This window comes from Lampris incognitus, chromosome 2 (genome assembly GCF_029633865.1).
Source record: "Lampris incognitus isolate fLamInc1 chromosome 2, fLamInc1.hap2, whole genome shotgun sequence".
Lineage (NCBI taxonomy): Eukaryota > Metazoa > Chordata > Actinopteri > Lampriformes > Lampridae > Lampris > Lampris incognitus.
The window spans coordinates 13,544,702-13,559,890 of NC_079212.1; the positions used below are offsets into that span (position 1 = coordinate 13,544,702).

The 15,189-nt window shown below is 46.1% G+C and overlaps 1 protein-coding gene across 1 annotated transcript in view; it reads left to right on the forward strand.

Moving 5' to 3' along the window:
- Nucleotides 1-15,189, forward strand: part of LOC130108391 (sterile alpha motif domain-containing protein 10-like) — a 62,927-nt gene that overhangs the window by 15,046 nt on the left and 32,692 nt on the right. Inside the window, exon 3 of the mRNA XM_056275301.1 lies at nt 13,653-13,821. Coding sequence (XP_056131276.1) covers nt 13,653-13,821 — 169 coding nt within the window. The remainder of the gene's footprint in view (nt 1-13,652; nt 13,822-15,189) is intronic.

A 15,189-nucleotide genomic window follows, 5' to 3' on the forward strand; every position in this document is an offset into this window, starting at 1 on the left:
GGTGTGTGTCCTGGTCGCTGCAGTAGCGCCTCCTCTGGTCGGCCGGGCCACCTGTTCAGGGGGGAGGGGGAACTGGGAGGAATAGCGTGATCCTCCCACACGCTACATCCCCCTGGCGAAACTCCTCACTGTCAGGAGAAGCAGCTGGTGACTCCTCATGTATCGGAGGAAGCATGTGGTAGTCTGCATCCTTCCCGGCTCGACAGAGGGGGTGGAGCAGCGCCCAGGACGGCTTGGGAAGAGTGGGGTAATTGGCCGGATACAATTGGGGAGAAAAAGGGGGAAAAATCCAAGAAAAAGAAAAAACCGGGCAGCTGTGCAGTATAGCATGATGCAAGAACGCAGACACATGAATATATTCTACACATACTCGTGCAATACACAAGAGACTCCGATTCTGACGAGGCAGATGATCCGTCAGAGAAACAAATATATTCACAAGTCAGCGTCAGCTATTGTACTGTGGACGCCCAATCATCACATCTCACTGGAGCAATGGTAGGGGAGGTCTAATTGCTTTATGTTGTACCAAACACGGATTGGTGTCACCTTAGCTTGCAGTAGATATACCACCAGAGAGAGACGTGTTATGCAAGAGTGGACAGTACGGGCACTGTTATCACACTGGTTATGATGTAACAGTGCTCATAAAGTGTAGGTATGTACCTGACGCTTCATGGAGAGCATACTTGTGTGCATAAATACAGATATAGAAACTGCTATGCACAGTTCAGTGTGACCAGAAAGGGTCACATGTGCAGTTAGCATTGCATTCTTCTTTTCGTAGGTATTGTATTCATCTACAGAATTTGATAAAATTGGCCAGCAGTCTGCTTCGTGGGAGCAAGTCTAGCAATTTGGTGTTGTAGGAGGCCAGACCGTCTGCACACCATTTACTTCCACACATTGCTCTGATGCAATATGGAAGCCCATCTGTGCAGATCAAGTTGAAACAAAACAAAGAACCAACATTCTGTTTCAGGATTTTCTTCCAGTGTTCGACCAAGAAAACTGCCTGATATAATTGCCCACTTCCTGGTTCCTGCTCCTGACATCAATCAGATCTTGGAAGTGGGGCAGAGAGTCCAAATGGAGGTCTTTTGCACTATGTTTCCCACTGTCTTTGAGAATACATGCAACTATGAGGCTGTAGGATGTACAACTCTTAGATGCTCAATAATTTATAACAGAGTGCCCTCTCAGCTATAACTGCAAAAGACTTATTAAAAGATGTGTGGGAGGCTGTTTCCATGTGATTACACAGAGAATGGATAATTAAAGCTCTTCTAAACTATGAGAAGTATGCCTTATCATTTCCTTCTGGCTTTGAGTAACAAGCCCCTTAATACATTATGCATCAAATGGGACGGCAGCTCACCTCCCTTTGGTGTGAATATTGCTGTGCATGTGTACATGCATGCACAGACACGCATGTGTATATGTGTACAGGCATATCTGCATTTACATGTGCATGTTTGAGTTCATGTTGCACCGATTCAAAATGTTTCATTGTGTGGGGTCGTTTCTGAGTGTGTGTGTGTGTGTGTGTGTGTGTGTGTCTCCAGGTCTCTGAGGAGTGATGATTAGAATAGATCCCATTTTAGGTTAGTTATACACATATCAACCTATCCGCTGTAATGAGGGAGCCAGCTAAGTGAAACGCAGTTGAGCTCTTGTGTTTAAGGTGGGAATTGGGGAAACCTTCCCGAGCAATTAAACAAAGATGATGTCACACATTATACCCTGGCTGTATGAAACCCCTCCCCCTACTCACACGCTTTATATACAATCCTCACACACACACACACACACACACACACACACACACACACACCATAATATAACGCTTTGACACACTTAAACACACCAGGGTCAACAAAGATCTGCTACACACATTGCTTAGTAGAAAATGCAATTTCTTACCTTATGGCTTCATCTCTCTGGTTTCCACCCACAGTCCCAAGACATGTAGGTCAGGTGAAACGGCCGTACTAAAATTGTCCCGAGGTATGAATGTGTGTTGGTGTGTGTGTGTATGTCGGCCCTGTGTGATGGCCCGGTGGCCTGTCCAGGGTGTTTCCCCGCCTGCCACCCAATGACTGTTGGGATAGGCTCCAGCATCCCCGCAACCCTAAAAGCAGGATAAGCGGTTCAGATAATGGATGGATGGATGGCTTCATCTTTGCCTCTTATGCAGCCGTCTTCCTTATCTTACTGGATGCAAAGTCCTTTATAATGTCTTTAAAGTCCGTCTCTTTAGCCAGTTCACACTCAGTGGCAAGTATTACCATTATCATTACTTATATTTAGGATGAACGTAATTATTGCTGACCATGCCCCCCCCCCCCAGCAGCTGGGCCCCTGAAAGCTTTCCCCTCTTTCCCCCCCTTATGAGCAGCGCTGCATGGGACTCCGCATCTTTGATGCCCTCGCCTCATATGACATAAGCATTCTAGTGGGTGGTTGATTGTAATGTCCATTTTCCCCTGGATGTAAGAAAAAGCATTGACTTTCTCCCTCAAAGCAGCAGTATTGTGTCTTGTTTTTTGTTGAGGTTATCATGAGAGCAGTCGGTTCTACCACCAGAGGACTATACCAACATACTTTCAACTCACAAATATGTAAAAAAGGTTTACTAGTATCTCTTCAGTAGAGGAGAGAGCAGAATGTGTTGTGTGGGGAGTCAGGCCCGCACATGAGAGAAAAGAAACATCAATCTTTCATAGACACACATGTTGATGGACAGATCAGACAGTCAGGGGAGACAGGGAGGGAAAAAGCAGGAAAGATGAGGACCTTAAATGTACATTGGTCTTCATGCGTGCATTTTAATGGCTGTCAGTGCCAGAGAGGCTCTTAGACTGTGCAGGTCATAGGAAGACCTTTTTTTTTTTGGGGTATTCCCCATTTTTTTCCCCAATTGCACCCGGCCAATTACCCCACTCCTCCGAGCCGTCGCGGTCGCTGCTCCACCCCCTTTGCCGATCCGGAGAGTGCTGCAGACTACCACATGCTTCCTCGGATACATGTAGAGTCGCCAGCTGCTTCTTTTCACCTGGCAGTGGGGCGTTTCGCCAGGGGGCCGTAGTGTGTGGGAGAATCACGCTATTCCCCCCAGTTCCCCCTCCCCCCTGAACAGGTGCCCCGACCGACCAGCGGAGGCACTAATGCAGCGACCAGGACACATACCCACATCCGGCTTCCCACCCGTAGACACGGCCAGTTGTGTCTGTAGGGACACCCGACCAAGCCGGAGGTAACATGGGGATTCAAACCAGCGATCTCCAGGTTGGTAGACAACGGAATAGACCACTACGCTACCCGGACGCCCCAGTCATAGGAAGACCTTTAGGAAATGGTCACTGTGGTAGTTGGCGTGTGGCGTGTGCATTGGTTTAGAGACGGGGTTAATCAGAGGTGCCTCATCCGGGCAACGAGGATCATTTGAATGAAACTGATTTTCACACAGGTTTATCAGTACCTGTACTGTTATCTGTAATATACCCTCTGTATTATTTTGATAGTATTATAATTTATGGCTTGTATACTGAATCTCTACAATCATTATCTATCCATTATACTATTACCTGGTCAGTCATGCATTTGAATTATGTTAAATTTCATCTCAAAATAATTTCAAATCGACACAAATAAAAATCCCGCTGTTTCCCATCTGGGAATAGTCTTTTATCTTTACAGAAAAAAATTGCCCCTCGTCATATCCTATCCATAAATAAAACATTATTATTAGGGTGAGTACAGTACAGTACAGTTAACAGTATATCGTCATCATCATTGTACGGGAATAACAACAAATCAGGGTGAAAGCAGTCACTTAATTTACATTCGCTTATGCTAATTTAGCTGAAATTGCTACAGATCTGGATAGAGCCAAGGTAACCAAAGCCCCGTCTCCACAAAAATTGGAATAAAATTTAAAATGAGGTTTTTTAGATGTAAAACGAGTCAAGGCTAAGCCGCTAAATTGCCTGCTACTTAATTAATTAATAATTTTTTTTTGTCTGAAACAGATTTTGGTTGCCTGTTCAGGTAAAATAAGAGAAGTAAAACTGTACAGCTATGCCTTTGCACATGACAGCGTCACTCTATGTATTGGATGAGAAATTTGGTCGTAAAATAGTACGTCCAACAAATCCACGAGAATTATCAGATAACTTAAGATCTGATAATCATCCCTTATATGTAGTATGTTTCGGGGCGGCACGGTGGCACAGTGGTTAGCGCGGTCACCTCACAGCAAGAAGGTCCTGGATTCAAGCCCCGGGGCAGTCCAACCTTGGGGGTCATCCCAGGTTGTCCTCTGTGTGGAGTTTGCATGTTCTCCCCGTGTCTGCGTGGGTTTCCTCCGGGGGCTCGGGTTTCCTCCCACAGTCCAAAGACATGTAGGTGAGGTGAATCGGCCGTACTAAACTGTCCCTAGGTACGAGTGTGTGTGTGTGTGTGTGTCGGCCCTGTGTGATGGCCTGGCGGGCTGTCCAGGGTGTCTCCCCGCCTGCCGCACAATGACTGCTGGGATAGGCTCCAGCATCTCCGTGACCCTGAGAGCAGGATAAGCTAAGCGGTTCGGATGATGGATGGATGGATGTTTGTTTCGGCAGGCAGGGGAGGGAAGCCTGGGAAAACACTGACACTTTGCTTAGTGTGTGTGTGTGTGTGTGTGTGTGTGTGTGTGTGTGTGTGTGTGTGTGTGTGTGTGTGTGTGTGTGTGTGTGTGTGTGTGTGTGTGTGTGTGTGTGTGTGTGTGTGTGTGTGTGTGTGTGTGTGTGTGTTGCTGTTAGGCCCCATAAAGGCATTATTAAGGACTGAGCTACTCTTGAGAAGGGAATTTGGTTTAAGTGCCGTGCCTCTGATGTTCTGTATTGTCTGATGAAGGCGATGTTGGTTCAAAAGGCTTGTCTTCAGCACACGGTTTCAGTAGGGCACCTGAATGTCTTGATGCATGCTCAGTAATCTCTGGATAGGGCACCTGAACTTTGTCAAAAATTCATAAACTGCAGCAAATATACAGGTGTCCATTGTATACTGTAAGGCGTTTGCTATTACGGATGCACACTACTGCTGGTAGACTGGCTGGCACACCATCCACTAATATGACATTTACCAAATAATGAGTCTTTGTGTAGTTGGCACACCTTTGTGCCATCTTTCAGTTGGCTGCAGTCTATGCAGCCTGATGGGGGGAAACTGTGCGGTTGGGGGGAGGGAAATTCTCATTTTACGCTTACACACACTTGAAATGGGAGCATTTAAATGAGACCAGGGAACAGGGGGACTGAAAGAGATATTGAGCAATTTTTGGAAATAACAGTGGCAGCTGGGCCTCCCTCCCTCACACCACCACCCCCATAGCGGGACTGGATATGACCAGAAGTGTGTGTGTGTGTGTGTGTGTGTGTGTGTGTGTGTGTGTGTGTGGGTTGTAGTGAGTGCAAATTGCCAAGATGGGCGGTGGGTTGATGTGGACTTTCCTTCCTCATTACCATGCATGGTCGCTGACCTTTTCCGCTGACACGAACTTGAAGTTTTAATCTTTCAGAAAAAAAAGAAATTGAACAATATAACAGTATATAACCTTTACACTTTTAATACTCTTGTTTTTAATGAGATCCATTGGCCTTTTTTTTTTTTTTTTAAACCTCCTGTGTCATACTTATCTGGCAGGTGAGTATTAATGGGATCTGTAAAGACATCGTATTTGGAAACGATAAAGAGAAAGAAAACCTGTAGAGGACTGATTTCCACTGAAGTGCGACTCGCTGCTTCTCATCTTATACCCATCTGTACCCTTGGGTCGTTGTGACGGAACCAAAATCATTGAGCTATCTTCAACAGCTGTTGTTCTTGTTCTGGTTGTCAGACACACAAACGAGGAAAATTGGAAATTTTTCACAATACACACGTATCATGATATCTGCTTACATATGCAAGAAAAAACCATCCAGCCAGGGTTCATCACACTGAACCATTTGGTAAAGTAAAATATAATATCAACCCAAAAGTAGTTTTATACCAACACGGGGATCGTTGGTTCGAATCCCCGTGTTACCTCCGGCTTGGTCGGGCGTCCCTACAGACACAATTGGTTGTGTCTGCGGGTCGGAAGTCGGATGTGGGTATGCGTCCTGGTTGCTGCACTAACGCCCCTTTTGGTCGGTCGACTCCACATGTATCGGAGGAGGCATGTGGTGGTCTGCAGCCCTCCCAGGATCAGCAGAGGGGGCGGAGCAGAGACCAGGACAGCTTGGAAGAGTGGGGTAATTGGCCGGATACAACTGGGGAGAAAAAAAGGGGGGGGGAGGAAATCCACCAAAAAAAAAAAATTTAATTTTCAAATAATAGTCCCTTAAATATTTCAGACCTCATTTTGTGAGTAATTTTTGGTAAATAATAGATTCTCATCATCATTCATTTAGATAACAAACTTCTGACGATATGATAATATATGATGATATGATAATATATGCAGTTTCATCTTGATACAATACAGTTGAATGGGTGATAAAGGGTAATATTGAGGATAAAGCCCCAGCGAGCAGTTAGACTTGCTTTAGCCTGCGTTGTGCTCGCCCTAGCAGACAGCGATTTGTTGTTCTGTCCGGTACACATGTTTAACTCGCGAGGTTAACACACATAGCATTGTGGTGATCCCATCTGGCCCTTGTTCCTCCCACTGGAAGCCCACTTATATTCACATGATCACAAGACATTTACACACACTGAGTCCTGGGGGCAAGTGGAGGCAGAGAGAGTCAGATGGAGCTGAAAGAGGCTGACAGTTCTCACAGACACACACACACACACACACACACACACACACACAAATGCATTGATGCACATGGTCAGATGTGAACAAACAAACACACACAAACTCACACGCAAGAAAAACCCAGACAAACGGATCGGGCAGAAAAGAGACGCGAGCAGCTGAATGATCCATCAGACAGGGGGAGGACATAAAGATTCTGATAGGAGAAGAATGGTGGTGGGAGATGAAAGTGGGAGTGAGGAAAAGAGGTGTGAAGGAGATATGAAGGATTATGTGTCCTGCTGAAGGGGGATATGAAGGATTGGGTGTCAGGGTCTGTCATGGTCTCGAGGGCTGGCGAGACAGATTACAGGTCTGATTTAATAATGACGTGAGAGAACGAGAGAGACAGAGAGAGAGAGACTAATAGGTTCGAGAGCAGAGCATACAAGGATGCTGAAAGAGGAGGCTTGAGTGACCAGAGGTGACGTGATAGACAGCGAGATAGACTGGAGAAAGACAGGAAGTTGTGACTATGTTAATATCGTTACTATTTCTGTGACTTAGTGCACACCTAAAGTGCACAAACATGCACACATACTCAGATTTCTCTGCTAATTGGATGAACATCCTTGACCAAGGACAGAGAGGGGCTGGATGTGGGGAGAGAGGCATTTGGAGAGGGGTCTTATCGGTCACGGAAGGTGAGCTCTAAGAAGCCCCCTTGCTTCCCTGACTCCCCACTTATCCCTGATTCAGCTCCACTGGGGGGGACAGAGCAGGTGAACACACACGTAGAGCAAGACACACACACACACAGGGTCAGAAAGTAAACTCGGTGTTCAAGGTTGTGCTTTGGGGAGCACAGGAGATACATGGAAGAGGTGAGCCAGTAGAGAGGAGCTGGTGGTGGGAGAGTTGTAGACCGAGTGCACTGGAAAAAAAAGCCCTATTAAGACATGATGGAACGGGAAGGGATAACTAAGCTGTTTGAGCATCCAGAGGTCCAGAGAGGGAAGAGAGAGGGTGGGGTGACAAAGATGAAGAGGAGGAAGAGAGACTGTCTGTTATAACCTAAAGATAACAGACTGGAATGCTCTGCCCATCCTGTGGGGGGACGGGGGGGTTCCTGAGCAGTGTTAAATTTGCCACCAAAAATGGTGACACTAAGTATTCGTTGATGACCCTTACTTTTATGATGATGACGAAACAATAACGTTAATGAGTACCTTCTTGAAAATGGAAATTATGACAAATTCTCTCTTCAATTTCCCGGGACGAAATATGACCATAAGAAAATTTCAGTACTGTGAGGACGGATATCTGAATTCTAAAGAGCACAAGGCAGGCAGGCACCACTCCAAGTCATTGTTCCGCTTTATCCAATTAAAGCTGCTTATGGGAATTTCCACCGCAATGGTGGTAGATGGAGCAGCAAGCTGTTTTAGTCGACACGATTCCCAAAATCCCGTTTCTTATCGCTTGAATGACATCAGAAAACAATCGTGGATCTTGGCCTGTAGCACTGTGACTAACCAACAAAATCAAAGTAATTGGTTTAAACTTTTAATTAGCATTGATATGATATACACATAAGATAAATGCTTGTCTATAAATACATAAAATGTCACTTCCTGAGTATGTCACTTCCTGTGGGCCAGTAAATATTTCCTGTGAAAGCATGGAATGTGCCCAGCAATCAGCAAATAGGCATATTGGCCAATCCAAGCAATAAAAGTGCCCCCCCCCCCACTGGAACTTGTGGGGAAATTTCAGCTTCCAGTTCAAGAACTTTATTGTCATTGTGCAAACACATCAAAATTGCAATTGTGTCAACCTGAAATGGTGCACACAGGACAGAGATAAGAAATATAAAATATCAACAATATAAAGTACTGAATCTAAACAATATAAGTACAAAATAGAAGCAATATAAAGTATAAAATACAATTAATAAGGGGCGTCTGGGTAGCATAGTCTACCAACGCGGGGCGCTCCGGTTCGAATCCCTGTGTTGCCTCCGGTTTGGTCGGGTGTCCCTGCAGATACAATTGGCTGTGTCTGCGGGTAGGAAGCCGGATGTGGGTATGTGTCCTGGTTGCTACACTAGCACCTCCTCTGGTCAGTCGGGGCACCTGTTCAGGGGGGAGGGGGAACTAGGGGGAATAGAGTGATCCTCCCACGCGCTACGTCCCCCTGGCAAAACTTCTCACTGTCTGGTGAAAAGAAGCGGCTGGTGACTCCACATGTATCGTAGGAGGCATGTGGGGGTAGAGCAGTGACTGGGATGGCTCAGAAGAGTGGGGTAATTGGCCGGGTATAATTGGGAAGAAAAAGGGGGGGGGGTGAATAAATCAATAAAATACAATTAACAATAAAATACAAGTAACGAGGTGCAAAAACATCAGCAGCAAATATGCAGTAAAGGTGCGGTGTGACACGTGCCTACCTGATGGGAGGAGCTGAAACAGATGGTGTCCAGGGTCTGTAACGTCTTCTATGATGCTCTCAGCCGTCCTCACGCAGCGTGAGTGCTGTGAGGATGTTCTAGTGATGGCAGCTCAATGCCAACAATGTCCTGTGCTGATTTCCCAGCACGCTGGAGGGCTTTTTCTGTCAGCTTTGTTGCAGCTGCTGTAGCAGGCTGTCATGCAGTTTGTTAGGGGGCTCTCTGTGGTACATCTATAAAAGTTGACAAGCAGCTTTTGGGGGAGGTTGGCTCTCCTCAGCCTCCTCAGAAGAAAAGGTGTTGTTGTGCCTTACCCACCACTGCTGAGGTGTTGTCAGCCCAGGAGAGGTCCTCTGTGATGGTGACCCCAGGAACCTGAAGCTGGGGGCTCTCTCCACAGCCGCTGTGTTGATGTGGACAGGACTAGGTGTGATCTTCCTGAAATCCATGCTATAATCTCCTTGGTGTTTTTGGTGTTTAAGACCAGGTTGTTGCTAGCGCACCCCGTTGTCAGGTTCTGAACCTAATAACCTAATTCAACTCTAATAGCAATTGAAAGAAAATAATCCTCCATAAAAATATTCCCTCAAGCACCTTTAAATGAATGCATCAGTTCTGCAAAATCCTAGCTGTGTTGGTGCATCCTTGTCATAGGATGAGAGTTGATCGTGTTCTACACCGAGTCGATCACATTGTGCCGGTATGCCTCGTACCCACGACCAGAGTCAAATTAAGCTCAGGTCAGGCTCAATTTAATCGCTAATGGCAATAGTTATTAGCTAGACAACTTAAAGTCTTCTGACTAAGTTGTGACCAAAACATGTGACTAAAATAAAAATTGAAGTTCCGCTGACTAAAATTTGAATAAAACTAAGGTAAAAACGAACAACTAAAACGAAATACAGATTTCAGGAAAAGACTTAAGATGAAAGCTAAATGGACAATTCCTGCCAAAATTAACACGGTTCTTCAGATATCTGCTTTCTAGCCATCTCGAGCTACGTCGCTCTCTGCAGTCGAAGTGTATTGAGGCACTAAACTAATCTAAGCTAAAGCTGTGATTACACACTTATTGGCCATTTTGGCTCAGAGTTTAGCATGGAGGACACTAGAGATCTGTCTAATCAGAAGGTGAAAGCCATAGCTTCATATCTTCATATGCATCTTTAGATGTTAAATCCATGTTGCAATGAGTCACCAGGGGAAAAAAAGAGGACGTATACTGTTGATCAACAGTGGATGGAACAGCTGCCTGTCCCTTCCCCCACTTCTCCTCGAGTCCCTCCATCTCTTTTACGACTTCTCACCCATATACATCCCTCCCTGTTTCTCTCTCTTTTACCCCCAACCCCTCCACCCCATCGCTCCATACGAATGTGTTCATCTGTCCCCCTCGTCTCTTACTTGTAATGAATTAGGGAGCGCCTCCTGTTGGACAGAAGTAGGCCTCGGTGGGGGTGAGGGGTTGGGGGGATTGGGTAGTAAAGGGTGAACAGGGACAGTGGAGGACTGGCCGGGAGAGATAGAGCCTGATGGATGGCCACAGAAGGGGATGGGAAAGAGAGTGCATGACGAGGGAGGGGAGTAGTGGAGGGGAGGGGATGCGGGGGGGGGGGTAGTCGCTGTTCCATTTCCCTCTCTGTCTGGCTTCTTGATGATGAAGGCCATTACTCACGCAGGGATGTGAGCCAGCGTCAAATTACTGATAGCCCTGCCCCCCCCAACACATATACATACACACAAATACTTACACCTGACACCCCCCCCCCAACCCAACTTAACTCCTCATCTGCTTCCTTCAGTCTCTTCTTGTCTATCTGCCATCCAAATCTCTGTCATCCTCTGTCTGTCTCTCAGTCTTTGTAGCTGCCTCTGGCTATCATCTCTCTCTCTCTCTCTCTCTCTCTCTGAGTCCCACCCTCCTTTATCTGCTCGCCTCCTAGCATATCATAATCACCGCCCGATTTATTTGCTCAGCATCAGTGTGATGTTTAGCCATCTCTATCATTGTGATGGAGACTGAATCGGCATGCTTTTTGAGAGCCCATTCCACTGCGAAAAGAGATAATAGCTAAAATGAGGGAGCTGTGTCGCACCCCGTTCTCACTCAGTCACCCAAGAGAGAGAACATTTTCGCACCTCTCCTTACTCAATCTTAATTAAGGGGAGCGCAGTGAATTTGGGTTATTAAAATGGCTTCGGCGCTCTAGTGAGCAGCGATAGAAGTGTGCATAATTAGGCGAACGGCGAGCACGCTGGAGCGAAAAGATGAAGTTGTTTTTCAATTAAGTGCCACAAAGAGTGCACGTGGACCAGTCAGAACTTGATAGAGCTGCTTCGGGCGCAAATTGACAGGAGGAAATCTTATTAAGGCAGCTGGCATAGATAATGGCAGTATCGCTTTCCTATACTGGGACGCCAACATGTTATGGGCGCTATTATTTGTGTTGTAAAAGAGAGGGCAAAATTATGTTCGGATCATTTGGGTTGGATATCACGGCGTGAAACGTCACACCAGGGGGGATCTTTGGCAAGTATCCCAGTGTGTGAATTGGTTGAGATTTAGCCCAAGGCTCTTTTTTTTTTGTGGTAGATTAGCTCGGTCAGTGATTCAGTATATCATTCTATGTGAGTGAGTCAGGGTTGAGGGATAAAGGGCTGTGCTTTCTGACCATATAAACTCGCTGTGACTATATTAATGTCCATATCAACTCCTCCGCATGCACAACCGAGGGTTCTCCCCGTTCTCGGCAACTACAGTACGCAAAATGCACGACCTTTCTCCTGCACCTCCTCATACGTACTGGGAGGAAGGGTCTGTGTGTGTGTGTTTGTGTGTGTGTGTGTGTGTGCGTGTGTGTGTGTGTGTGTCTGAAGAGAAGAGCAGAGCGAGACAGAGAGAGATGCATGCCGGGGTTAGAGAAGGAGAGATATATATGTTCGTGCAGTCAGTGGGAAGATAAATATGACAGACACGGTGACAATTCACATAGCCGCTACCACAGCCAGCGCAGTACTGACTGCTAAGGGAGCTGACCTGGAAAAACCAGGGGCTAACGCATGCACACAAAAGCAGACCATCGAGGAGGGGGAAAAAATAAAATAAACAAGAAAAACACAGACACAGACAGACACGCCGATATAGTGTGCAACGAATGTGTCAGAGAAGTGGGTGCATCCATAGTCCTACCTCTGTAAATCATAGATGGACTGTAATTACCATACCCAGGTGCATTTTTGACCCGGGTATAGACCGACACATGTATTGAGTAACATGTGAGAAGCCCTGGTGACACCGGGGATGTGACAGCTTTGCAACTGGGAGGCCGGTTTAATTATAGGAATGGCCATCATCCCTCCCCCCCTCCATGCCTGTAAGCTCGTGCACAACAAACTCACTTTTTAATTTGGTTTGCATTCAAACTAATTATATAAATTTCGTTGCAGGCTAATTTATCTGTGCGTGCACCTTGACGATAACCTTTTCCAATAAGGAAGTGGTTAAAAGTAATGTGGGTACATTTTTCTCTGACGTGCCGTGACAAATGAGAAAGTTGATAATGGCCATGCTTGGGCTATGTGCTCTATAGCCGAGGATCATATCAACATTAGCATAATTCTTCACTTCCTCTCTCGCCATGTTTTGAATGTGTAATTTACCCAGAGAACCGGGAGGCGTTTGTAATAGGTTGTGGTGTTACAATGCGCTATCCCAGCTCACGTTAATGAGAAAATGCTGTGTGTTGCATCTCTAAGTGCTTGAGCAATTACTAAGTAATTATCCGTGACAGTAATGCACTACCTTTAGTCATCATGCCACTGGACAAGTTATAGTCGGGCTCAGTTTATTTGCATTTTTGTGGTCAACCACACTTGAATTAAAGACGGTGCAGAGCTTATCAAACATGTATAATACATGTTTAGTCCACATACACAGATATTAGAAAATACACATAAAATACACGGCAACAAATACTACAGAGTGTAAAAAATACACTCGGCTGCTTACTACTATTTACAACAAATTTGCATACACACACACACACACACACACACACACACACACACACACACACACGGAGCCTTGCCTAGGGTGAGGGCAGCTATTGTTTGTATTGTTTTCTAGTTCATGTGGTCTCATTTTGTCCTTATCACTCACTCACTCACTCACTCATTCGCTCACTCGCTCGCTCACTCACTCACTCATTCACTCGTTCACTTGCTCACTCACTCACTCATTCAGTTCCTCGCTCACTCATTCACTCGCTCACTAACTCATTCATCCACTCACTCACTTGATCGTTCGCTCACTCATTCACTCACTCATTCATTAATTGACTCATTCACTCACTCACTCTCTATCTCTATAACATACACATACAAACACACAACACAGTCCCTGTTAATATCATGCTGTCTGCTCCCTGTGTGTTTCAGCTGCGTCCAGGGGAAGCCTTCACTGTGTACCACACCAGTCCCACGCTGTCCTGTTTGTCCAAGCCTGTGGTGCTGTGGACCCAGCAGGACGTCTGCAAGTGGCTGAAGAAACACTGTCCTCACAACTACTTGACCTACGTAGAGGCCTTCTCCCACCACGCTATCACAGGTAACGTGCACACACACACGGTCATACGGTGTAGTGCACATGTACGCCCATCAGTCTGTATGAGTTGCAGCTGCCCTGGAAACATGTTTCTGATGGTGCATCTTTTGTTCTAATTGGCACACATAACATCTGTCTCCACAGCCTAATTATTACCACATGTGGCAAGCTGCCCTAGATCAAGATTAAAAAAGTTCCACATGGCCGTAGAAAGCCGATATTGTGGGGATTTTGCAGGACAATCATGACGTGAAAGTACTGACAATACCAGCGCGGTCTCACACACATACAAAGACCCCTCCTTAGTGACCGCTGCTCTTCTCACAGCAGTACAGCGGTGATGCTCCCCGCGGCCTCAGAGGTGGGAGCGAGCCAGCGCCATAAAAGGCTTAGTAAATCTCGCCCAACTTTTTATTTTTAGGGCTGTGGTTCCACGGCTTAGCTTTCTCAACCGGAAACAGGTTTACACCAAAATCTCACCCGCGCTGATTTATGAGGCGTTCATGTGAGGTCATGAAATAAGTGCTGCCTGTTTTGAGAGGAGAAAGGAAAATCTGTGAAGACAGTAGTGGCTTAGTGGACTCTCAGTTCTCAGTTGAGCCAGCTGCCCCTTCCCACACACACACACACACACGTACATATATGCTCTTTAGCATGCTAAATGCTAACAACAAAAATGTGTTCATTCCAACAGATACAAAAAGACATACACACACTCGGACACACACACACACACACTCGGACACACACACACACACACTCGGACACACACACACACACACACACACACACACACACACACACACACACACACACACACACACACAGAGAAACAGTCCCTGGCCTTGAGAGACCAGACAGTAGAGCACCATCTTTTTTTTTTTTTTTTTTTTTCCCGTCTCACAGAGAACAGATTGCTGTGCTCTGCCATGGGTCAGTCACCACACACACACACACACACACACACACACACACACACACACACAGATACATACATACACACAAGCATGGGCACACACTTTTCTGCCAGCTTCAGGGTTAACAATAGCTCATCACGAGGGCTGCCTCCACTGTCGCGCTGAAGACTCGGTTCAGATGCCGTCTTTTGTGTTTATGTATTCACGGAGGAGCAAGTGAGAGAATGAGAGCAGCTCATGTATTCCCATGCAGATTGTCAAGTGAATTTCGCTTTGCCAAGGTCTGTAGCGCCAGTGTTTCTGGTGCAGGGTGTGTGTGTTTGTGTGTGTGTGTGTCAGTCATAGATCTGCAGATACTGACAGTGTTAGAGGTCATGGCCATCAAATACCAACTCAGTGTCAGCCCAAGGTAATGCAAGAGAGGACGTTAATTTTGCTAAATGTGACAGTACAA